This window comes from Lepidothrix coronata, unplaced genomic scaffold (assembly GCF_001604755.1).
Source record: "Lepidothrix coronata isolate B3197 unplaced genomic scaffold, Lepidothrix_coronata-1.0 Scaffold2, whole genome shotgun sequence".
In the NCBI taxonomy this organism is placed as follows: domain Eukaryota; kingdom Metazoa; phylum Chordata; class Aves; order Passeriformes; family Pipridae; genus Lepidothrix; species Lepidothrix coronata.
In genome coordinates, this window is record NW_016690182.1 from 2,999,645 (window position 1) to 3,025,786 (window position 26,142).

The 26,142-nt window shown below is 38.8% G+C and overlaps 1 protein-coding gene across 4 annotated transcripts in view; it reads left to right on the plus strand.

Annotated features, from left to right (window-relative positions):
- The window catches only part of TENM1 (teneurin transmembrane protein 1), a 319,629-nt gene that overhangs the window by 206,424 nt on the left and 87,063 nt on the right, over positions 1 to 26,142 (plus strand). For 3 of the 4 annotated variants that reach the window (XM_017818756.1, XM_017818745.1, XM_017818764.1), the window contains exons 12-14: positions 14,674 to 14,859; positions 15,924 to 15,947; positions 18,260 to 18,406. In XM_017818756.1, the coding sequence (XP_017674245.1) occupies positions 14,674 to 14,859; positions 15,924 to 15,947; positions 18,260 to 18,406 (357 nt within the window). The remainder of the gene's footprint in view (positions 1 to 14,673; positions 14,860 to 15,923; positions 15,948 to 18,259; positions 18,407 to 26,142) is intronic. The other variant, XM_017818772.1, reaches the window with a different exon arrangement.

Here is a 26,142-nt window from a genome sequence, read left to right on the forward strand (position 1 = left end):
AGGAATTTCAGGCTTTGCTCTAAGTGAGACTGATTGTATAACATGTTTTGTGAAAACCACCTGTACTGGAAAAGGTCATCCTTGGAGTGTTTCAGAGTCTCAGCATCTTTACACCAGCTGAATCCAGTTATGGTAGTATGTGAAAATCCACTATTAGTCAGACCTTGAACACAGAGCTCAGCTGACCTGTGCAGTATGGGCGTGATTTACGGCATATGTGACACAGCCAGTAGGATGGAAGACTGACAGTACACTATTTTAATGTCACCAGGACTTCAGAATAGTCAACTTTCTACTTTCTGTCTGTGCATCTTTGTTGCTTTATTTATAGGCTGTCATCCAAAATCCCTTGATGTTAATGAGTCATCTCCCTTTGAGGCGTATAGGCAGTGCTTTTCAGAAAGAAAAAATCAAACTCGTGAGTACTGACTGTTCATGTCAGGTAGAAGGGAAGCTCTGGATAATTGAAGGTGCAACATCAACAAACTGAACAAAAAAACCTCATCTTCTGTTCTCAGATTGACGACTTTAACGTGGAGACTTGAGATTAAGTATCAAGAGAAAATGGATGACAGAGTTGTTCAGGGGGGCAGAGCCTTAACTAGCATAAATCAGTGTAACTGCAGTGATACCACCAGTGCAATCCCAGTGTGTTTCAGGTGAGAATCCAACCCTGAGTCACTAATTAATTGCAGCACTGAAATATTATAGACTGAGAAATCTGTGGCAGAGCTGATGCCTCTGACATCTTGTCCTGCATTCATTTCTCTAGACTCTATTCAGCCAAAGTAGGCCAGTTTCTGTCCCTTTACTCCAGGACATTTGTCATAATTCCACTGAATCCATTTATATCACTGGAGCAACCTAATTATGATTGGGAAAAGAATACTGGCAGTTCTTAGTCACAAAAACATTCATCCTAAAATGATTATATGGAGATGGTATATATTTAGCATATCTATTTTTGGTTAAGCTCTCCTAGCAAGATTGGTGGTAATTTTACAAAGGGTAAAAATGGATCAGCAGCCTCTTCCTTCGGTGTCTTGTAAAGCATAAAACCTCTTTAAAACTGAAGTGCTTTGAAAAATGCAAAATGTTGTAATTGTTGTAAATTGATATGTGCAGAGTGGAGTAATTTAAAAATCATTAGAAGTCTGCATTTTTTAAAGTAAAGTGCTTCAAAAAGAAATGGAGGCATAATACAGTGTATTAATATAGTTCAAGACATCTCAAATAGGTTTCAAAATTAAACATCAAAAACTGCAACTTGAAAAAATAATTAGGTGAAACCATTTCATCATAATCAGAAACTCTTCAGATATAGGAAACTGTAGAAAGTCTATGGATGTCAGTCATTCTCATTCACCAAGGACAAGGATATTCACTACAAAGAACTTGCAGCAGTGAAAATAGCCTTGAAATTTCCTCAGTATGTGATGTAATGTTGTGCCTTTTCTATAGACTGCTCTGTTCCACGTTGGTACTTCTACTCTGCTCCCTATTTTAGACAAATCTCAAAAACTTTTTAATTACACTAGAAACACCCTTCACAGTTTTGTTCTTAAGAAATGATGTACTTACTTAATTCCATCTAACTGTCCTCTTTCTTTAATTTGTGAGGAGCTTTTCCTATTACTGCTCTGCTAATTAAAAGGATGATTGAAGTTTCCCTGCTGTACATTGTCTGACATTGTAGAAAGACTCTTCTTACTACCATATATTTCATTGAAAAGAAAAAAACACTGTGTGACTAGTTTGATTTGTATCTCCGGTAGAGTTGCAAGAGTTTGCAAAAAGGTATCTGGTGAGCAAGATTTCTATTAAAAACATAGTAGTTAAGGATTGGAACATTTAATATGTGTTGCTGCAGAATTTAAAACATGAGAAATTTAAGGCAGTGAAGAAGCACTCCAATGAAAATTAATTATCCTGCATGTTTAAATCAGTCCAGAGGGAACCAGAAATACCTGATGTAGTAATGTATTGATTTAAGAAATAGGATAAGTCAAGGGTATGAGATATACAATGAAGAAACATGGGATATTTTTCAACTGATTGCTGCTTATTTTGCAGATATGCCAAAAATAATGGCTCTTTCCTTCCCTTTTTCTTCCTGAAAATTAAGATTCTTAATCTATTGCTGTCTGCACCTCATTCAGCAATTATTGGAAATATTCCTCATTTAAATGTAAATGCAATTTAGTTAAGTTAGCTTTTGTAAATCCTGGTCTAATCCACAAGGTACTACCTATTCCACAGGGTGGAATCCACAGACCCAATTTTGGATGCTTCTATCCTAGCAGCTCTTGACTTATCCAGGAGCAAAATACCAAAATTTCTCTGATGACAGCAGTATGGTCTTATTTATCCTACCTTCTGGGTAGCTCACAGAGCCTTTCCTCTCTGCCTTCAGGGCATCATGTCACTACAGGGAGTAAAGAACTGTCCTCCTCACTGTGCTCTGTGCTCAGGCAGTACCAGTAGATCTGTTGTGAGAGTAATGCTCCTTAGGATCCTTACCAACACCTGTGTAAGGTCATGCAGATTGTGAAACCAGAGAGTTTAACAATGTTGTTGTAATCATCTAGTAGCAAAACCTGGCAAATAAGTGGGATTTTAGTAGCAACTCAGGTGCCAAAGTGGCTCAAGCACCTTTAAATTAGGTAAGCTAAGCAAGGGGTTTTAAAGGTCTAAATTTGTGCTTGAGATGCCTGCATCCCTCTTTGTATCTCAACCTTATCACCTACACAATAGTCAATCTTCTAGACAGTGATTAAGAACTATAATAAAACAACTGACAGGATATAGTATGGAAACAACTTCTGTGAACAGTCTGTGTGCAAGAAAATGTCAAGATGGTAATTTTGAATATGGAAAGTTTGTACTCCACAGGAACCCTTTATAAAAGAGGACTCTGAAGTAGAGGAGTTGTGGGAATGTTCTGAATGCTGCGTTGGAGGGAGAAAACCAGCCTAGATGGTCAATAGAACAGGAATGACACACAAATCTTCAACTTCTAGTTTTCTAAGCCAAATTTAGAGATGAAACTCTAACAGATTATCCATACCACCAGCTTTTAAAGAAGGGTTCTTGTGTTAGAGTGAGCTTGTTTCCTACAGCTGAAAAAGCACAAATGGGAATTGCTAGAGCAAGAGTACAGAAGAGCACTAGAACAACTAGAGGTTTTGTCCTTCAGTAAATTTCAGAACATCTATTGTGCAAAATATGCAGCATCAGTCCCTAAAAATCAGATATTTATAATATTTTTTTTGTTGTCATGGTAAGAGTTGTACAAAAATAGCTATCATTTCAACATATTTATGCAGCAGAGTCTGTGAATTTTAACTTCCTCTGAAAATAGGAAATTGTTATTGATAAAAGTCAAACCCATGGGAACTTTCCCTATGTACTGAAATTTTAAGCTTTTTGGTTGTGTGGATTGTTGCAACGGTAATATATGTAGACATATAAGGATTTCCTGGTCTCTGCCCTCTTTAAGAATATTTGCTTAAATATACTACTTTGGCTTAAGTAGCATGTTTTAAATAAAATTAAATTTATAGTAATTTCAGTGGCTATAGAGCAAAAACTCCTTGTGTATTGTAGCTGCAATATACATTTGAGCATGTTGGTCTTCGGTCCAAGGAAGCCTTGGCTATTTTATAAGCACATTATTAAAATAGTATCTATCAGCTTGTGATCCAAAATCACTTTCTGATGGAATGCAGAAAGCTGATTGTTCACGTGGCATGTGATTGTTGAGCTCCTGCTCCAGTCCCCCATGCGCTTCTTACAAAAATGCCTTGAGGGAGGGTGGCCAGCCTGGCAGTGCCCCTGCCAGGTCTGCAGAGTCGGTACCACAGAGGCTCCACAGAAAAAAATGCAAGTCATGAGCTGCACCTTTGCTTTAGCAGCAGCAAGGCAGAGCAGCAGCTGCCAGATGCGTGCTGCTATTTCTGTTTGTGCTGCTGACACAGAGGAAGTTATGGTTTATTTACTGGGAGCTGCTTTGTCTCCCTCTGCACTCATCTGCACAGTCTCACCAATGGACACAGGGATGTTTGCTCCTTGTCTGTTCACAGGCAGCACTGTGGAACCTGTGCTGATTGAGACTGCACTCCCTGTTTTTGTGCAAGAGCTTGTTATGCCTCACAGCTGAGTTTGTCCAAGGAACTGTTTATTTGTGCTAAAAAGGGAGGAAGGAAGGCCAGCTTCTTCATCTGCTTGTGAACTTGAGATTTTACTTAGAAGCTGATAATGACTTTTGATTTCTTGCAGTAGTCTTTCCTGTAATATAAATTGGTTGTTGGGAACACAGAGTCCCTAAGGTGTATTTTAGTTGATCCGCTATTTCATAGAATCATAGAATGGCTTGGGTTTGAAGGGACCTTAAAGATTATCTAGTTCCAATTCATTCCCCTGCTGTGGACACAGACATGTTCCACTAGACCAGGTTGCTCTGAGCCCCATCCAACCTGGCCTTGGACATTTCCAGGCATGGGGCAGCCACAGCTTCTCTGGGCAACCTGTGCCAGGGCCTCATCACCCTCAGAGGGAAGAATGTCTTCATAATATCTGGTCTAAACCTACTCTCTTTCAGTTTGAGGCCATTCCCCCTTGTCCTATCAATACATGCCCTTGTCCCAAGTACCTCTCCATCTTTCTTCCCTTCAGGTACTAGAAGGCTGGAATTTGGTCACCCTGAACCCTTCCCTTCTTCAGGATGAACAGGTTTCCATCTCTCCATGTAGTCTGGCTCTTCAGGGGAAAAAAAAATTATAAAAATAGAAGTACATTCTTCTAAAAGCATCCAGTCCTAGTGTATAGATGTAGATTCTGCAGGTCACTATCCCCTTTCCCTCCGAGTGCCAGTTTTGTGTCCGATTTGGGCATCTTTGTCACTTGTGGGCTGCTATTGTTTTTACACAGGTGAATCTGAATAGATGTTTGTGTTGTATGTTGAGAAGTGCCAATGCCCACCTTTTCAGCATTTTGTGCTCTTTGGAAATAGGATAAGTAAAATATATCTTCATTATTGAAGTCAGCAGGCACATATAACATTCAGAGTACAGACCTGGGTGAGGTAAGCACTTACCAGCACAATTTTTGTGAGTGAGCCTATATCCAAAGGTCATCCTGTAATCCAATTTATTAAAGATGGTGCCTACTTGTTGCAAACAGTGCTTAAGTAAATCTTTACCTCTTTACTGAAAATTACTAATCAAACTTAGTAATTAAATAATTGTGGAAAACTTTATGCTCTGAGCAGAGCCCGAGTCAGTGTTAACAATAGTTAGTTCTGTATGTCACAAAAAATTTAGTGCTTATATAAAGACACATCCTGATCCCCTCAGGCAATCTGGTGAACTTTTGCTGAAAATAGGTGTCTCAAAATCTTTGTTTCCTTTTGATGCTGTATTAGTTCAGGCTGTACCTGTGACATGGCTTTATTAAGTGTACCTACTGAGCCATCTCTTAGCCTCTTTCCTTCTTCCCTACAAAGCCCTTTGGTTGTTCTCCATGTTTCTCATTGTTATCACAGGCCTCATGCCTTCCCCAATTCCTTGTGGTCTGTCACTTACTCAACAGGCTTCCCATTTTTCCTGCACAACTCTCTTTTCAGTCCAAGCAACTGTGGATTGCATTTTCCCCTCTGTGAGTGAGCACAAAGGCATTGCTTTCATCTCACTCATTACTGCTCACATCAGATTGTTCTGGACTGCTTTCATACCAGTCTCCTGATCAAATAAAATATCAAACAAGGCAGATGTTGCACAGCATTTCCTTTTGTGGTTCTCAGGGTGTTGCGTAGGATTTCAGAGCTTGTTAGTCAGAGTATAAATCTCCAGTGACGACTGAAATCTTACTGCTTTGCAACAACTACAACTTGAAAGCAAACAGTGGAGACAAATTATAAAACAGGACCAAATTTGACAAGGAAACTCCATATTTATTTGGGCAATGGTATTTAAAAAATGTCCTGGTCAGAGTACTGTGTGGTTCTCCTCACCCTTGTGTCAGTCTAATCTTCCTTGCTATTAGGTTACACTTCTGCTCATTTATTTTGAACATTGCCACACTGGCTTTGTCCAACCTGCCAACCTGTATCATCTCTAAGAAAGAGACAGTTTCTGCAGCTGAAGTCTCTTGTGTGGCAAGCCCAGCATAATTGTATTCTGCTTTACACCAGTGCTATGGCTGAGTAAACAGGGATATTCCCAGTGGCAAATGAGGAACCCTTTTCAGTGGTATCAATTTTCAGAGCTTTGGATGCCTGAAATGAAATATGTGTTAGTATGTTTACCATTACCAGTCCAGCTTCTTCAGGCTGTATTGATTAAATTTTTTACAGTAAAAATACCATTTTGAACCACAGTGAAATCAATATAGGGTGAGTTTTTCTATATATACAAATTGGATTTGGATCAGGGAGAAAATCTTCATCAGATGAAAAATAAAGCTGGGTGAAAAAAGTGTGATAAAAGATCTAAGAAGGCGAAAAAGTTTCTCTGTCATTTCCCCAGCCTCTGTTGTATTTGCCCTTTAGACCTTTCTGTCTGTCCACTGATTACTTTTGTACACAAATAAATTTTCAAGCAAATTGAGGCTTCCAGTTTGGAAAAGATACTTTTAAATAGATGTCGCATTACTAGACGCTACCTTACAGGGCTTTTTTAAAATGCAATTGCATTCATATATTTTGTGATACACAATAGTGCTAATGGCAGCCTTCCTACTAGAAGGCAGAAGAGTTATTTATGGAGTATCTAATGCATCAGAAATATGTTCAATGAGGTGATGGTAGGATTATTTCCAGAAAGCAATTAAAACCACGACTATATGGACATTGAAATGTTCTGAGTAACAAACAGTGAGGATATGGCATTTTAGTTCCAGTGGTTTTATTTTATATGTTGTGGCCTGCGGTAAGAAGATAAGGAAGGTAGTTAGATATCTGTGAAGCAACAAATCAGAAAGGTTTTATACATAGAGCTTACAGTAAGAAGGTTTAAAATTAAATAATGTTTGGCAAATGGGGAAGTTTTGCCTTAGATCATTGTGCAGTAATTGTGTCTGAATTGTCCCAAATAATAGCCAGGGCTGTGTGAAGTTTATATTTCCCCACTTATATTCTAAAGATACTGACTATTCAATAGTACTTTACTGCAATTCTTGTCTCCCTAAGGAAGACCCAACCTCCTGAAATGCCTCGTTGCCTCCCAGTAGAACAGCTCCTGGGATAATGCAGAGCAAAACATGAGGAGTGCCAGGACCAGTCCTTTGCTCAGTCAGAGTGATTTCAGCTGTACTGGTTTTCAAATGCCAGTGAGACCACCCAGGAGCTTATTTCTTATTTGCTGGAATCACTAATTCATTTTATAGCAAAACCAATGAAGAGAAAATAGAAATGGGTTACCAGTCATGTAATCATGAGGTAAAGGGGGTACTTAAGACGAATTTGAGTAATAGAAGACATGAAGAAGACACAAGAAAAAAATGATATTTAAGGGAGCTAAGGAATGTCCATGTGTGGACATTGTATAATGCATGGAAAACTGTAAATAGCTGGAATATGTCATGAGCCTCTCTAACATCGTTCAGAGCCAGAAATGAGGGCAAATACAGTTTAGAATAGGACTTGTTTTCTCTTTAGGTATTTTTGCAGAATAATTCCTCTTTGGCTTAACATAGCTTTATATGCTACAGTCTTGCTTCGTGACAGTGTCAGAAAAGATAAATATCAATAGCTGAATAAATTTAAGCATTCTAGTCTGATAACAGACTGTAACAGAAAAGTATTTGAGGCACAAATGTTTCCATTCAGATGAGGTGAATCTCACTCTTTGTGTCTTCTGTTGGGATGGGCCACCATGCCCTACTTTGGGCAAGAGCAGAATCTTTGGAAATGACTGTGGAAATTATTTTGGAGGTATATATGAGAATAAATTTAATGGAATAGTTTTGCAAAAAGAGTTGCTTCAAATTTATTCACCCAACTATAACACATTGTTGGGGCATTGTGAGGTGTCCTGTAATATATTTCAGTGTCAGATGTTAGTGTGCAGTGCATGAAGAGAAGGATAAGGAGTATTGCAGCAAGAGAAATTTAGATTGAGAGAATATTTGTCTGTGAAGAATGTCTGGTAGTGGTATGGATTGCCTCATCCTGTCAGAGGTTCTGTGTTGCTGGGAGCTTGTAAGGGATGCCAGGTATGATTTAATTTCAAACAAGAATAGGTGATCCTGTGAAGTCCTTTGCAGCTCTATTCTCTATAAATTTATGTTAAAATAGGTCAGTCATTTGGTGATGATCTATGATATTGATTTATTTTTGATTGTACTAAATTTCACATAAAGTTCTATGGCATGGTCCTGCTGTGTGTTCCTTGGTGGCGTGAAGAATAGGGAAGAGGTGGGGAATGCACCACTGCTGCCTCTGGAACCTGATTTCTTTTTGCAAAAGGGAATGTTTTCACAAAACCTGGCAGCTGACAGAGAAAGACTTCAGCATTAATGTTTTGAAGACACTTCCACGTCCCTTTAATTTCCATCTCAGGCTTGAAGAGCAGGTGCCACTGAATACTGGCATAACCCATGTAATACTGCTGTGTTGCCTCTAAAAAAACTGCCCCAAGCTTGAAGAAACCTTAAAGATCACCCAGTTCCAAACCCCCACTTCCCCCCACCATGGGCAGGGACACCTTCCATGAGACCAGGATGCTCCAAGCCCCATCCAACCTGACCTTGGACACTTCCAGGGATGGTTTATTGACATAGCTGTGTTTAGCTAAGAATGTAAAAAATTGCATACCCAACTAACATACTGTGACACTGTTGAAGAAGCCAAAATTAGATGCAGTTATAGCATCCAGATTGCCAAAGAAGTTTATGTAAGTTGGGAAAATAATATAAGCTGTACCATAAAAAAAAAATCTCTTCTAGAACAGATATGTAAAACTTGATATCTGCATTAAGCCTCTACAGTGCACTCTTAGGTAACCTTCTCTAAAGGGAACAAATTTCCATTAGGTTTTACAGTAAAAAAAATAGCTCAAGTGCTTTTGAAACTCTAAAACCTTAAATTTTTCAAATTTTTTTGTGGTGTAAAAAATTATATTAATAAAGTCAGTTGCTGAAAATGAAAGCTAGAACAGAGTTGTCTCCAGGACACAGCAGGAAGGTAATTTGAAAAAGCTCAGGAACATTGTTGAAATTATCATGCAAGCTTATTAAATGCAATGTATATTTAAATTGAAAAAACTTTCTTTATTAGGTCTAGATAGGTGACTTTTTTGCTGCCTCTAGCAGTTAAGCTTATTGGGTGAAAGTCAGGGTAGATTAATTTCTAATCTTTATGGAAAACCACTTATTAAAAAATGGATAGCAAAATTATTAATATGATACTCAAAGTTTAGACTGTAGAACAAGATTCACCACTGAAGAAAAGTATAATGAGTGTTTCATAGTATTTGGCCACTTTTGTTTACATATAGTTTTGTATTCTTAGCATGATTTTCTAAGAGTTATTTCTGAAATATGTTGAATTAACATTAAAATCTCTCCTTATCATTACAAATTATAAAATATTTAGCTTTAATTTCCCTTTTCATATCGCATAAGTAGGAACTTATTATAAAACACATTTGAAAGAACTCATTGTTGACTTAGGTAATTAAAATGAAGAGTGTGGAGTGAATTTTTAATGCTTTTTAGATTAGCTCAGGAATGATCAATTATTTGTCTCCTTCTCAGATTATGTACAAATAATGCTTCACAGCTCACATTTGCCTTCTTCCAAGAAATTAGCGAGCGTTCAGAATTAAGGACATGTCAGTAAAAATTCCAGGCTGATTTGAATATTTTTTAAGTCTCTTATTCGTTAATTGGTGTAAGTCCAAGGACTCTGAATTTTAGATTTGATGAAAACTGTATTTGATGAAAGTCTGAGAGAAGCCGGGGTCGGCTGAGGCCAGCTCCCGGCACTCTGCCAGCACGGGGCTTGCAGTGCATGGCTGAGCTTGCTTCAGAAAGAAAATTAACTTTCCAGCCCTACATTTAGAGAGCCTTGTTTTGATTTCAAAGTGTACAGGTACAAAAACTGATGCAGGGCCATGGATTACTGTGAATTAGGGTGACTGTTGGTTTGGTGGGAGCCATGAAAATTCACAACCACTGAAGAGCTGGTCTCCTAGCCACAGACCAGCCTGCAACCCACCTCGCTCCACAAGGTCTGCCTGGAGCTCAGGCTGGCAAGCTGAGCAGGTGTATATCCCACTAAACCATGACAAAGAGGAGTGGGAGAGAAGAGATAGATTTTTGTAAGCCTTTTTGTAGCACCAACACCATTAAGGAACTTAAGGAACTGGGAGTGTGGCACTGTACATTGTCAGAATGACTGACAGTTAATGGAACAGAATAACTAAAGGTTTGTGATATAATATCCCTAAGTTGACTAATCCAAAGTGTACCTGTCACCTGCCTCCCTTGTTACCTTACATAAGTCACCTTCCCCTTGCTCTTGTCCTTTGCAGTCAGATGATGGCACAGCTTGTGGCTCCTCAGCACAACAGTCCCGGTCTAGGCTGTGATCTGCATCTGCTCCCTTGCCTTGCCTGTGTTGCTTCTTTGATCCCTCCTTGGGCTGATTTAGCTCAGCAAGCTGTCAGGTATTAACCCAGGAAAATAAACTGAATAATTCTGTGACAGTTTCATGATCTGAACCAGCCCACCAGTTTCAGACAGGGATCACAGAGCCAGGAGATGGATGGAGAGAAGTGGAATAGTTGTTTCAATCAGAGGAGACATCTTTGGCTGTCTCAGCTGCTGCACTGACCCACAGCTCAAAGCCCTTTTACCTTCTGTGCTGGCCCTGCTGCATTTTGGGGTGCTGTAGCACCAATTGGTTTGGAAGGAGGAAGATGCTCCAGTGAGCTGAACAGTTGCATCTTGTTTGACTTGCTGTCCAACTTCACCACTCTCTGAATTTTTACCACATCAGCTTTACTTAAGGCTATTTGCCTGGTTAAAGTTACTGTATAATTTCCTGTTGCAGTTGGTCCTTGACCGCTCACTGAGTATCAGTTTGGCTGGTCTGCCGTAGAAACCCTATCCCTCAACACAAACACAAATGCTAATGTAGCTCCCTGCTCTGCTATTTCTGGCCTTGTTTATCTACAGGAGGAGCTAAGAAATAGTTTTGCATTTAAAAACAGGACAACCTGAACTAATAATGCTTTTTTTGATCTTAGTTGTTTGAATTAGCTGTGGATTAAAGCTGCATGTTCTACCACAGCATTAATAGGATAACGTTAGGCTTGATTTCCCTTTCTTTGCATGAGAAGTCTGTGGAGAATCTTGGATTTGCGTGGTAGAAGAATACATTATCATGGTAAACAGCATTTCTGAAGCCTTGTTTGAAATCACCAAAAAGAATGTAAGTCTCAAGGTTGGCCTCAGTGATGATAAAGTCTGAGTTGGCTGAGCTACAGGACAAGGAGGGGAGCTGAGGAAAGTGTCACATCCAGACTAAGAAACCAGGTTTCATTTCATCTGGTGCTCACAAAATTTGGTTTAAATTGCATTAAAGAACACTTAGATTCAATATTTTTGGGGAAAAATGCATTACTAGAAGGAAAGACAAAAGCTAGGTAAAGTCATTTCAGTATTCCTGTGCTGGAACAGATCTGACTCACAGTTACTGTGCCCGGACTTGCTGTCAGAAATGAGATGTGAAAACTGAATACCTCAGTGCAGAACAACTAACCTAACATTTCCTGTCACACAAAGCCAGTTTGGGGTCCAGAACTTGTGTTGCTGTGTTGTCTTTCCAAGACAGTGTGACTGGATAGATGCAGCCACCATATTCCAATAGGCAGAAAAATAAAGTAAAATTTGTTTATCTGTGTATGATCTTATGTGGGGAAAATAGAACAAAAAAAAAAAAAAGGAGCTTTATGAGTGAAAACTGTATACAGGCTGACCTAGGATATTTTTTATGAGACAGAAAATCCTGTATCTCCACTTTGTTAAAAATTTGGATCTTAAATAACGCTTAAACATTTTATTCCTTGTGTGAAACATGGGGAAAACACTGAAAAACTTTAAAACATTTTAAGGTCTGTTTAACTTTGTGGTTTTAAAAGGGGAACATGTGCAAGATCTATCTATGTCCCTATGGTAGGGATGTGCCTACACTGCCTTCAGCTCCATGCTGTTATTTCTTCTGTTTGTTTGCAAGATGAGTTTGTCATGATTAGATTCTGTGGGGTAGACAGACGGGTGAGGCAGCCATCCATGCCATGTGTGGGAATGTGTTCAAGGTTTTCCACAGCTGGTTCTTAGGTCTATTTACAGACAGGGAAGTGGTAGGAGCTGCTAGAGCTGCTGACAGGGTCGCAGGCTCTATGTGTTGCTTTGTTTCTCCACTTCAGCCATTGCTGCTTCTGTATAATGATGCCTACAATCTTCACTGAACTTTTGGGATCAATTGAACTAAACCAGCCCCACAATTACAAAAATCCATACAGTAGGCACTCAATCCAGGAGGGTAAAAAAAACCCATCAGGTCCACTTAAAATATTGTAAACTACAGAATATTTCTTAATATCCTCTTAACAATCTTTGCCACTTAAAGTAAAATATCAAAAGCAATAATTATAATGAACTAGAGAGAGATCAGGAGAGATCAAAGGCATCCCTCTAGCAGCCTAAATCCTTGAAGTAGCAGGTAATTTGTTAGATTTTATTCTCAGGAGTTAGCCCATGCCCCAAGCTGTAAAGATATGTTAAAATAATATCAGTGGTCCTCTCCCATTCTGGCTTGGGGATGATTATTTTGTGATCTGGTGGGATCAGTTTACTTCTTGATCACAGGAGCAAGTATTTGGATGACTTCAGTACCAATGGAATAACAGAGCAAGTTCCTTCATCATCCTCTGAGCGATCTCCAGGGTTTCCAATGAACAAACAAGTAACAAAACCAAAAAGCCAAGACAAATTATGCATCAAAGGGAAAGAAATCCTTCCCAGTACCAGCAGACAGGCAGTCCAAGGCATGAAGCATTAGATTAATACGTGATCAGCAGGCAGCAATCAGGGCTTTCTAAGGGATAAGGCCCCAGACTCAGCACAGTTTTTCATTTGAATATAACAGAGCAGTCTCTTTCCTTGTCTTACATATTCTTTTACAGGATAGAATCATATCATCAGATAATTATTTTTCTCTCATACTCCAGTATAACACAAGTCCCTGTCTGAATAGTACTTCACAGTTGCTTTTATTGAGTTTTGTCTGAGGTTCTTTACCATGCCTTCTACTTCTACTTCTGATTTTTAGTTTGACCATGCTCTTGCAGATTGTCACTCACTGATCCTTTTGATTGCACCCTGTGCCATCAATGAAAATAAGGGCTAAACTCAACTCAAGACAGAACTCAGCACACCTGCGATGTCATTGTGCTGTTCCATTTCTGTGCTGCTTTTTTCTTTGTGTTAAAATGATTGGAATTGATAAGATTTCAATTTAAACTTTAAAAACTTTTCTTGGTATATAAGTGACAGCATTTGTCACTACAAATTCTTTTAAGAATGTTTATATACAATAGTTCCAAGATCTAAACGATCATTGTTTAAGATCTGTCAAGGGAAAAATCCTGCCACAACTAAATATGTAGCACTGACATTTGAAATGAGAGCAGACACGAATATTTGGCTTACACTTGAAGTGCTATCAGCTGCTTTCCAAGAGGAAGAGGGAGGAGACATTTCTGTAGCAGGTTAATTGCAGGATAACAAGCAAATTCTGTCTCTTTACACTAATTATTCTAAATAAATTCAAACTACAAGAAACCTTTCTATAATGAAGCCATCCTTTTCACTGAACGACTTTAGTCTAAGTGGAAGTAGAATTCCAATTGGCATATGGTGATGTATTGAAACAATTCAGGACTTCCATACCACTTCACAATCAGGGCTGTTCTACAGCACCCAGTTAGAGAAGTTCTTTTGAGAGCAATGGTGGAGGTACTCCTGTCTTGAAACAGCTTTCCTGGTTTCTTAGCAGTTGACTCACAGAAGTCAGGGAGGAAAAGTTTGAGTCCTTGAAAGGCATTTTAGAACTAGGGAGATCCAAATCATGTAATGTTGTATATTGCCATCAGAGAGGGGTGCTTGCCTTGCCTCTTGCTCTCTGTTACATTCCTGGTGGCTCTCCGTACTGTAAGTGAAGGCCACTTTATCATCACTACAAACATCTGAACATCTCAAAAACTGATTTGCTTGTATGTATTTTATGTGCCACTTTATCCTTTAATTCGGTTCCCTTGCAGTATTTGAATTTACAAGAAAAATACTTTTTCAGAATTGAGTCTCAGCAGAAATCAGTCAGAAGATATGGACTTTTTCGTGTCATTGTTTGTCTGTTTTAGACCTATTACTCTACTGTTTGCAAAGACATCATTTGCAGTCCCTACTCCAAACAAATAAATAGTCTGGGAAGTAACTGCTAAAGAAGGAGGCAGCCAGATTGCATAAGGTCTGTACTGGGTGATGAAATCCCATATTTGATCCAATAGATGAGTGATACTAGTACAGAAGGGATTTAGTCTTGATGCAAAGTCTATTTGCGCTGTGACACTGATGTGTCACGTGGTGTGTTTTTGTTCTCCTCTGCAGAGCTGTGTACCCTGGACTGTGGCAGTCACGGTGTCTGTTCCAGGGGGATATGCCAGTGTGAAGAGGGCTGGGTAGGACCAACCTGTGAAGAACGGACCTGCCACTCTCACTGTGCCGAGCACGGGCAGTGCAGGGACGGGAAGTGCGAGTGCAGCCCTGGATGGGAAGGGGACCACTGCACCATTGGTAAGGGGGTTTGGTACCCCAAGAAATAAAATACATGAAATCTTACTCAGTTCTACGCAGATCTGCCATTATCATCATTCTGTTTGAAATTGTTTTGGAAAAACAGAGATCCAGAATCCAGCCAGGTGTAAAAAGGTGCCTCTGCACCCTGCATGTCCCACAGAATAACAGCTTGGCAAAGCCTTCTGTATAGAGGAAATAATAGAGATTCATTAAGTTTTCTAAAAAAAACCACACAAAGGAAAGATAAATGTCCTAACACGTTCATGTATGAACTTTGAAGTCAGAAGGGAAAAATGTTTAAGAAATAGCTGGTGTGAGGGGACAAAGCTATTATTTACCTTAAGTAATTCTTGCATTAAATCTCTTGCCTTTCTGTCTGAGAATTTACATATTCTACTTACTACTAACGATCTTTTTTCTAGAGCTGACTTCTAACAATATTCCTAATAAGGTAAAGCTTTCATACCTTTTTAGAAGTTACTAGTCTACTACATAAATGCAAGTTATATTTTAAATGAAAAACAATAGGTTTTTGAAAGTCTAATAGTGTTTCTCCCTAAAATGTCCCAAAGCAAGATTATTCATAAATGTTTTAATTGTTTATAATAGCGCAGTATCTACTTTTCAGAGATAAGCAATGTAAGCTCTCGCATTTGTTTCTTGGAAAATCTAGAATGTTTATCTTGATTCCCTGGCTCTAGAATTTATTTAATCAGATTTGATAAGTCAAGAATTAAGTTTGAGAAGCCTAATATTCTAAAGATTGTTTAGAGCAAGTCCACAGAAGGACCAATATACTTAAAAAGATAAATAGACTTACTCTTCACGTTGTAGGCAGTGCCAGGTGTAGCCCCAGCCCCTCTGCATGCTTGTCATCAAATGGAGAACGATCACAAAATCAATGTGTTTTGGTCACAGCAGCAGGAATAGATCTGCCTGCAGGAAGAGGGAGACATTTTACATCTGTCCCACAGGTGACAAGCCATAAGCAAATGGTGTCTGTATTTTCATTTGGGTACAGAAGTTCAATCCATCTCAGTTTTGTTCTTTTCTTTTTTAAGCTCACTACTTAGATGCTGTTCAAGGTAAGTTTTTCATATCAGCATTGCAAAAAAAATAATGAAAATATACAACAGTATTGGGAATGGAGCATTTTGTGTTACCTCTTTTGAGCTTCTGTACTGCTAAGTTCCCAGAATAGATAACACATTTGTTTATGGAGATATATATATATATATATACACACACGCAGAGACAGAGTAACAGCAGAAAATGCAGTTTTTAACAAATAATGTACTCAACTCATTTGCAAAATCGTAGCAATGTAAGCATGTTTTACGTGGCCATCTGATGTGCTGTGTTAGGCAAATCCATTTTTTGTTCTTGCTTACCATCCCAAAGTAATGCCAAAGCTGAGGACTTGCTCAAAAAGCTTGTGTTGATAGTCTGCCATTAGAACAAAAATTTCTTTTTTTTTTGGTCATCGATCCTTGAAGTAAGTTTCTTTGGATAGAGAAATACCCTTTTTTTAAAGCTGTCTGTGCCAGATGTGATCTATTTCTCTTCGAAACATTTGATACAAGAGTTAAATTTTATGTTGCTTTGTCTCTGGTGCTGTTCATTTGATTCCCATGCCTTGCCGCAGGTCCTGCTTATTCATGTCAGCACAAGTCCCATCCCTGAGTCTGACAGCAGTCCCTCAGCCTGAGCCACACTGTGCAGAGCCCCTTCCAAAAAAGCTGGTAGCTGAAATATAAAACTAATCATTATTTCAGAAAGACCTGGGTGCTTATCTTGTTTTTCTTATTTTATTTCTTCAGAATTAGATAATAATAAAAGCAGGTAGGCATTCATTTGATTATTTATACACTTAGAGGATAACCACACACAGCAGCAAAATATAATCATGGCCAAGAAATTAATTAACTCAGCAGGACAGGGATTCAAAGTGAAAAAACATCCTCATTACCCAGAAGAGTAATGCCCTTTCACCCAGCTTCCCAAAAGAGGCAAATAATTGGCTTTTATAGTATATTTGGTGGTTGCCAGCTTCATGCTGTTTTAGAGTAACATCTTCCAGAATTACAGCGTGAGAAAATGGTCCCATCCATCTCCAGCCCTTCTGAGAAAGAAGGTCAGACTCTCCAATCCCCCTGTTTGCACACGTGATTGATAAACTGTGATGAGGGTGAGAAAGAGGGAGATTATGTATCTCGTGTAAAGTGGCCAGGATATGTGCTGCCTGTGGGGCTGTAAGTCACCCCCTGACAGACCAGGCTCGGATTGGCTCCTCCAAAGTCCATTTGGAGCATCTTGGGGCAGTCAAACACAATTGCAGACTGAGGCTTCTTCTTTCTTCCTCAAAAAAAAATTCTCTCAGATGACACTTGCGTGTTGATGTTCATGTGCAGAAGGGCTTTCAGATCCTGTATGTCCATGCTGGCAAAAAAGAGCCCTCTCACAAGTGATGCCACTTGCTCTGTCAAGCTTATTGCCAAGCTTTATCCATTGTCCTTTGGCTCCATGTGTGACATGGAGAGGATCTGACAAATGTCTGAGCTGGCACTGCACTATGCAAGCAGATGGACATGAGTGTACACATCCAAAAGATTGTTTCCTCTCTCACTCTTATAGGCAAGAAATCTAGCTGTGAATGTCCAAATCACGATTGATTCAGAGCTTGCAAGTATATAATCCAGAGGATGCTACAGCCCCTGTGTCAGTTTTGATCTAGAATCAGCACCACTAAAGGCCACATGGTGCTGATTCTAAAAAGCCATTTTAGAATCAGCTATAATGGAAGAAAGTGAAATGGGACATTGGAAGGCAATGCTCCCTCAATTGCCTTCGGTGGAAAGAGTTGTGTTGTAGCATAAATCAAATTGGCTTTTTCTCAGTCAGATGAGTATTTATGAATAGAATAAAAAGGTCACCTCCACTCCCTGCAATGTGTAGGATTATGTCCACAAATGCCAGTTTGTCATTTAGACAATATTGCCCATGTGTATCTTTGATATAAATTTTGATTATGTATATGATTTCCTTTGTGAACTACGGCTTATTTTTCAATAAGCAGAGAAAGAGATGGACACGGCAGACTTTGTGACTTTATAACTTATAACTTTCCTCACTTTTTTTGCTGCACGCAAAATATTACACACTAAAAAAATCCTCATTCCTCGCTGAGAAATTACTTTTGGGCAAGCAAAGGGAAAGACCAGGTTGGGGATTTTTCCATCTTTGGCCAAAAATTTAAATGGCTTGCAAGGCAGCTGTGATCATTTGAAGGCAGCAAGTATAGTGCTAGAAGTGGGAATGTTAATGAATAATTTCAACTGTAAAACAGGAGAAGAAGATTCCTTCATGAAGGCTTCTTTTTTTACATTTTCTTTTTTAGATGGTTGCCCAGGTCTCTGTTATGGAAATGGGAGATGCACTCTTGATCAGAATGGATGGCACTGTGTTTGTCAAGTGGGCTGGAGTGGCTCAGGATGTAACATTGTCATGGAAATGGTGTGTGGAGATAACCTGGACAATGATGGAGGTATGATACATAATTCATGTGTCTCTGTTTATTTGTCACATCCTTGACTGCCATTTGAGTCTATGGTTTTGATGTATGTTTTCTTTCTTATCACAAAATGTCGATGTTTTTCTATGTGCTCAAGACAGTTATTCCGTTGACTTCATCTGAAGCAGCACAGTGAGGGAACAGATCCTTGTGCTGGATGCTGCTCAAGGCAGAAAGTATCTGTATGCCATATCTACCATCCCAGTACTTGATTTTTTCTTACAAAAAGCAAAACAAAACAAAACAAAAGTGTAACAAATAATTTCTTCCATCTTCTTTCCACTCTTCCTCATAACTCTGTCATCTCTTTCAGAAAAGGCAGCCAATAGATACCCGAAACAAAAAAACCCTCTTTCTCATTCAGATAGTGAATTCAAGGCCATGTTAGAAAGGCTTTGAGAAACTGGGTCTAGTGGAAGATGTCCCTGCCTATGATGGGAGATTGGAACAAGATGATCTTTAAGGTGCCTTCCAATCCAAACCATTCTATGATTCTATGATCTGTCCCAAGCACAGTTAAATTTTTTTCCTTAGATTGTACATGAGATGCATTGAAATATATATTACCTAATTGTGTCACAGTTAGACCATATCTGTGTCCTGGGTGAGATCTCATGCTCAACTGTAGGGCCAAATCTTGGTCTAGTGATTGTCTGGTTTTTTTCTAGGTCATTGATAAATTAAGCTTGTTGTAGGTCCAAGAACTGAGGTCACTGTGGGACCTCAATAGAAACATTCTGACTCAGTGATGATTCCACATTTACAGATATATTTTGAGACCTTCTGATTTTGTATCCTGTGGCCTCTAAGACCCTGCTGTCCTTTGGCAAAGGTTTCCTTGTTTCTGAACCCCATTCAAAATTGCCTTATTCCTCTCTTATGCTTCCTTTTCCACCTTACTTCCAAGAGGTCCAACAACCGTCTCTCTGCCCACTGTCTCTGCTCTCCTACACTGGTGTGTATCCCTTTCACACAAGGTCCCACAGCTGGCATCACTGCCCCCCTGTGCTTTCCCATCTGTCAGTGCTCTCCCCTGCTGGCCAAGCTACTGACTCACTCTTAAATCTGTCCACTAAAACCCAGTTTAGCCTGTAATGTATGTAAAGTATTTTCTGATACACTCTGTGAACTGGCTCTGTATAAACTGCCCTGTATTGTGATTTTGGGTGCTTTATATTCTGCAATAACGGTGAGTTATTGGAAGAGTTGGCAGTTTTAACTCTAAATCTCCTTGAATTTGTCAGTTTAAGGCAGACACTTAACATCATTTCACTGCAGGTTTTAAAAGCAATTTTCTTTTTCCTTTTTAATGGCACCATAACATGGACTAGGACAGTTCTGTTGACATTACAATTAGAGATAAGTGCAGAGAGAAATATTTAATTAATCTGACTGCTACAGATGGGCTAAATGTAATTAAGTTTCCTTCACAATCAATTTTGTATAAGAAAAGAAAATTATATCTACATATTATAACCACTTCTCTTTATATATATGGAGTTCACAGGACCTGATTTGGCATAAGTATAAAGTAGAAAAATTCCCCTAAAGTCATTAAAGTTATACCAGTGTTAGATTAATATGAAATCAAAAGCGGATTCCTAGTGTTTTAGGGTTTGTATACCAACACAACAGTATAAACAGAAATTAGGAAGGAGATATGACATTACCTGTTAAGTCCTGTTTGATGGTGGTTGAGCCTTAGACTGTGAGAATATTATGGTGACCTAACGAGTTTGCATTCATCAAGCTCTGTAACTGGATTAGGTTCATAAGGATAGAAACTATTAGCATTTCTGCCTGCAGTTGTGGTAAATTAAGAGCATGCGCTCAGTTGAGTTACAGAAACACAGCTGACAGGTAGTAACTTCCTGAGCCATTAAGATATGATCATACTCAGTCAGTAATACAAAGCCCAAGAGATCATGCTCTAGACACAACTTAATGCCCTTGTATATTCCAAATCACAGAATTCTCACCTAGAAAAATCTTAATCCTTCCACTTGTGTTTAAATCAAACATTTATATCGCAGTCCTCAGGAGTCCTATTGTGTTTCAAGTTTGTTAGGAGGAAGTTACCACCAAAGAACAAAGCTGTAGTAAATGTGAACAATTATTATGTCAAACAAACTCTAATTTTAGGACTTAGGCAGAGGCATAATTTTATGTAGTTTTCAGTTGATTTATTATACAGTGCTTTTGGGGACCGAAAAACTGAAATTCAAATTAAATTAAATTGACATTTAAAACTACAATTCAAATACATGGTAGAAAAGAACTAGGTTAGTCTTAACTATAAGGATTGAATAATGTCATTTATTTGGCATGAGGAAGTGTTAGTGTTGTTCTTTGTCCTGTATTAAGAGCACAAAAGCTTTGGGAGAGGGAAAGCCTATAATTCATTTTTTAAGGAACGACATATTAGTATAAAGAAAAGCCACAAGTATATTCAGAGGCATCCTGGTCCTGCAGCCACTGAAGCACTGAGTTCCCATCAGTGCAGTTCCTTGTGGTGGTAAGATAAAACACGTGTGGGACTATTCTCCTGAGCAGGAAGAGCACAATTTCTTTTAGAGCCCCATTAGAATTCACTGCACTTGTACCCTGGCTGTACCAAAACTGCCTTTCCCATTCCAGCTCATAACTCTCTGTTAGCTCTTTCCTACTCGCAGACTTAAGGGCATGTTTACCTGTTCAAATATCACTACAAATATCATTGGAAAGGTCTTAGCATTATAACAGATGCACGACAGCATGGTTTGCACTTGCTCTCGTGGAGTGCATCTGCAGTCTGTTAGCAGTGTGATGTCCATTAGAAAATGCCAAGAAGTCAAGCAGATGTCCTTTGTAGTGGGGCCTTTGTCTCGCCGTGGCTTCTCACACCATCACATTATTCCCCATTTCTTATTCTTATTCTTGTTCTTTCTCTGTCGTGACTGACATGATTTCAGTTTATAAGATGATCATTCAGCTCATCTGAGCAGGTCATTTTCTCCTGTCCCGCCATTAATTAAGACTCACTGGAAGTTTCAGTAGCTCCAGAAGATTGCTTGAAAGCTCTGCAGAGCTTTCACAGGCGAGGACCTGTATCTTGGGCACAGGAGGCTGCCACAACGTGGGGGGACACAAAACACTGAGCTTCCACTCATGGATCACCCCTCACTCTGCCAAGCCACAATTTTCCTGTTCTTTGGACATGTATTTACCCTGCTGCTGCACATATAGGTCTTTGTTTGCAGCTGAAAGTTGCAGCCTGTCACTCCCATTAATGTCTTTGATATGGATCTCTCTTTTAAATTTGCCTGCATCTCTTTTTGTTGTTTTTCTTTCATGAATCAATCTTTCCCATTTGTTTTTAAGGAAAATACTATTTACTACTAGCTTTGAATTATCTTTCAAATATCCATTCAGTCACTTCAGACAGTTATTGTAGCTTTCTCCAAGATTTTCCAAGCACAAGGAAATATATGACTCAGCATAGCCTTGGGTTGATAACCAGTGCTACTAAAATATTGATGTATTTCTGACCCATCCATTGGCATTTTAATAACCTATCTATCATAGAGATATTGAGTCCATATATAAGTAATATGCTATTATTACTCAATATAAGTAATACTGATGGGAATGGTTTTCATTGTTGCTGAGCAGCGAGGACTCCCCAGGGATACTTACAGTTTCTGAAAACCTGATATATTTGTATTGTCCTATGTGTGGAAGGCCAAACACCACTGGTACTCACTGAATAAAACAGCCTTTCCACAGGCACCCTGCTGGGTTTCCTGATACAAACACCAGTGTTCCTGGTTAACAACCTCGCTTTCCGCTGCCTGCTATGTATTATGGCTAAAATTTGGGCAATTTGAATTAATGCATATGAATAAGCATTAGATACTCATGACAGTTGCTGCTGCTGCTGCTTAGTCTCTTCTGAAGTTACTCTTTGATTCCTTTTGCTTGGATTCCTGGCAACCCTAATTAGACTGAACTGAGCCTGTGGTGAAACAAGTCAGCACAGGCAATGTTTAATGCGTATTTGAAATCTGTAAAAGAAAACAAGTAAACGTGGGTTGGAGACGCCTGTGGATTTTTTTTCCACAAACAACACTAGTATTGAACAATTGATCATGTGAGTGTACTGAAAAGTGCAAATCCTTCAAATGTTGACAGTCATAGTGTTTAGTATTTTAGGTTGCACTGAATAGGAGTTCAGAGAAAAAAATCTGCTTACTGCAAGGAGGAACTTCAATTCCATTTTTTACTTTTGGTGAAAATATTCTGGACATAGATCTCACAGCTCAGTCACTGGTGCTCACTCCAGCACAGAGGGAGTGGGAGTGCACTGACACACACACACAGCTCTGGGTTGCTCTGCAGCAGTGAAATGAAGCTCATTGGTATTCATAGAATTATACAATATCCTGAGTGGGAAAGGACCCACAAGGATCATTAAAGTCCATCTCCTGACCCTGCACAGGACAACCCCAAAAACTGCACCATGTGCCTGAGCATGTTGTCAAACACTTCTGAACTCCATCAGACTTGATGCTGTGACCACTTTCCTGAATTCCCTTAGCCAACCACCCTCTGGGTGAAGAGCCTTTTCCTAATATCCAGCCTAACCCTCCCCTGACGAAACTTCAGGCTATTCCCTTGGGTCCTGTCTCTGGTCACCAGAGGGAAGAGGCCAGTGCCTGTCCCTCCACAGCCCCTCATGAGGAAGTTGTAAACTGTGATGAGTTCTCCCCTCAGTCTCCAGTTCTCCAGGCTGAACAAGACAAGTGACCTCAGATGCTCCTCATATGTTTTCCCCTCTAGGCCTTTCACCATCTTCATAGCTGTCCTTTGCATGTTTTATAATAGCTTTTTATCTTTCTTATATTGTGGTGGCCAAAACTAAGTGCAGTGTATTGCTTAGAGATGGATTTGACCCTCATGTCACTGAGCAATTACATTATTAGCCTGTGTGTTTGTGAGCATGTCTGCAGACGTGTGTGTGCATGCACCATATAAGCATCTTCACCACTTTTTGTAATATTCTGGGTCTGACATTACCGTCAAACTTATTAGTTTACATTAACCTCGTAGTTAACTTCTCCACGTGAGAAAAAGCTTGAAAGGGTGAGAACTTTGCTCATTTAATGAACTTTTAAGCAGAAGAGTAGCAATTCTAAGTTTTATTGCAAACTATTTATGTTTTGCTTGCCAGAACCTAATGATTGTGGATGGTTTATTAAAATAACTAACATGGGAGGTAGAGTCTGATTGAATTTGTCATTTTCTTAGCCAGTTAATGAAGTGTCTCAGTTGTTTAATAGAAAAGAGGCCGCAGTGCAAGTTATTGCTTGCTGAACTGGTGAGCTGGGAAAGCCACCACTCCGGAATTAGAACCACTTTGTTCTTTGCTTCCCTTACCAGTGTCCCCATGCAGTGCCTCTTTACTGTCCTTGGCTGTTCCTGAAATTGTATCTAGACAGTTTGTACCAATTGTGAACACTGATCTATTTTCAGCAGTGATATTCCCATATTTGTAGTCATGAATTGCAAGTGATTCAAGGGTAGATGAGCAGAACAGAGATGCTGGGATTTGGAAAGCAGATGACGTAGAGCTGTTCGTGTCAGGCGTGAAATATATGACTTGTTCTGCGTTCTTGCAATTAACTTGTAGCTGACAAAATGCCTTTTTCTTTTCCAACTGTTGTTTTGTTTTATTTTAATGAGGATTTAACGTGGATATTACGCAGTGCATGGAAAGCTCAAATACAAAACATACGAAATGTGTTCACTGTACAGCAGTTGCCCAAACTTGGAAAGTACAGAGAAATATTGCTGGAAAGTAACCAGTGGAGAGGTGGGTCCATAGCCACAGCTCCATTGCCAATTTTTCTGGCTGCTGAAGGTGATCATTCCTGTAAGAAGAGAGATTGCTGCACAATGTTTACATTAGAGAATGTGCTCTACCAGGCACAACCTGAGCCTTCCATGACTGCAGTAGAAACATAGCTGAGGAGGTAATTTCACAACACTTGTGAGATTCTTTCCATCATACGGAATAAGAAAAATATATAAAAATGTGTGAGCAAGAAAATATATTTTTTCATGGAAAACACTGTGTGATTCCATTAAACCAAACTCCTGACACAATAAATATTAATATCATTCCTTAAAGAAAGCTTTCTGAAAAAATCTATTCCTCAGCAAAGAAATAGGAAAATCTTGTCCTAATTCTGTGATCTATTGCAATGCAGATAGGAGTGGTATGACTGAAAACAGAGCAACTTATTTTGGCATGCTCTGCCTTCTCTTTGAGGTTGTTTAAATTATTTAAGTGTGCTATGAAGTGCTTTTTATCCTCAAGTCAATCTTTGTGAATTCTATTTTAGCAGTAATATTAAAAATATTTTAATTGTGTAATTCACTTTGTTCATCATTATCCCTCACATACAAAACAAGGTACCTGAAAGATGTCAAACCATAATCCCAGACTCATCAAAATGTGAAGCACTTTAATATATAATCTGTAGTGCACCTTTAAGGTGCCTGACTGTGTTTTATATAAAATAAATAAAAAAATGCTAATAGCAAACCGAAACCATTTACACCCCTGTAATACATCTTAGTCTGCACCTATGCTGTGATGCACTTTGGTGTAATTGACAGTAAAAACTTCAGTATACAGGCTCCCCTGCTGTATGAATTACAGTTTTTGCTGTTTGTAGTAGTTTGTTCATACTCCTGACTGTTGTCTCCTGAGATTTAAAAGAAATCCTGCTGGTTTATTAACACAGTGAGCTTTTTAATAGTTGGTTTCTGATATGAAAATTTAACTAAAATTGTGACCATTGGTTGAGAACTGACTAATGTATTTGTAGAATTTCAAGCAAACTAATTTGATTATATAGTTTATAAATAAGATTTATTTGGTTTCTGTGGGTTATTCTCCTGGATTAAAAGTTTCATTTCAAATAGAATTGGTTCATTAAAAATGTCCTCCCATGCACTTTGTAATATGATTTGCATTGTCACAAACTGCCTCCATATGTACCTTGTGATTCTGTACTAGTTTGTTTTACCTGGTTCATTTTGACGGGTATCATGCCGAATTACAGGAGTTTCTCTTAGAGTTTTGGGTTTGAAATTTTTTCTTTTAAATTGTCTAACTTAAAACGAAAGTCTTAAATGAGCCTAAAGTGGAACAAGGATTTTATTTTAGCTTAATAGTTTCCTGTTTGCCCCAAAATAGGTGCTTTATTCTTTTACTTTAGCACAAAGTGTGAAAAATATTTTTCAGTTTTATCCAAGTTGATTTCTCTTCTAAATTTTGTTTAATTGTTTGGGGAAAAAAGCTAGAAGTTTCATTATTCAGACAGTTCTAGTTAATGGTTCTAAACTATATACACACAGTGGCCTGAGTAAAATATGTGGTCTTAAGAGTCCATAGAAGAGCTGGTGTTTCTGCACCTCCTGCTTTGCTGCCTATGGAGCATCTTCTCTGAGCCTCGCATCTGTTTTCTCTTTCACTCTGCATGGTTGAGTGGGGAGATTAAAATAAATTGTCATCTGATCAATAAAAATATTATAAAAAAAAATACAGCATGAGAGAGAGAAAAGCCATGAATGATAGTCTGTAGACTAGAAGACTGTTCCCTTGCATTAACATTGATATTTTCAGTAGCAATTTCTTCCTCTAATGATTTTGTAGCCTTTGC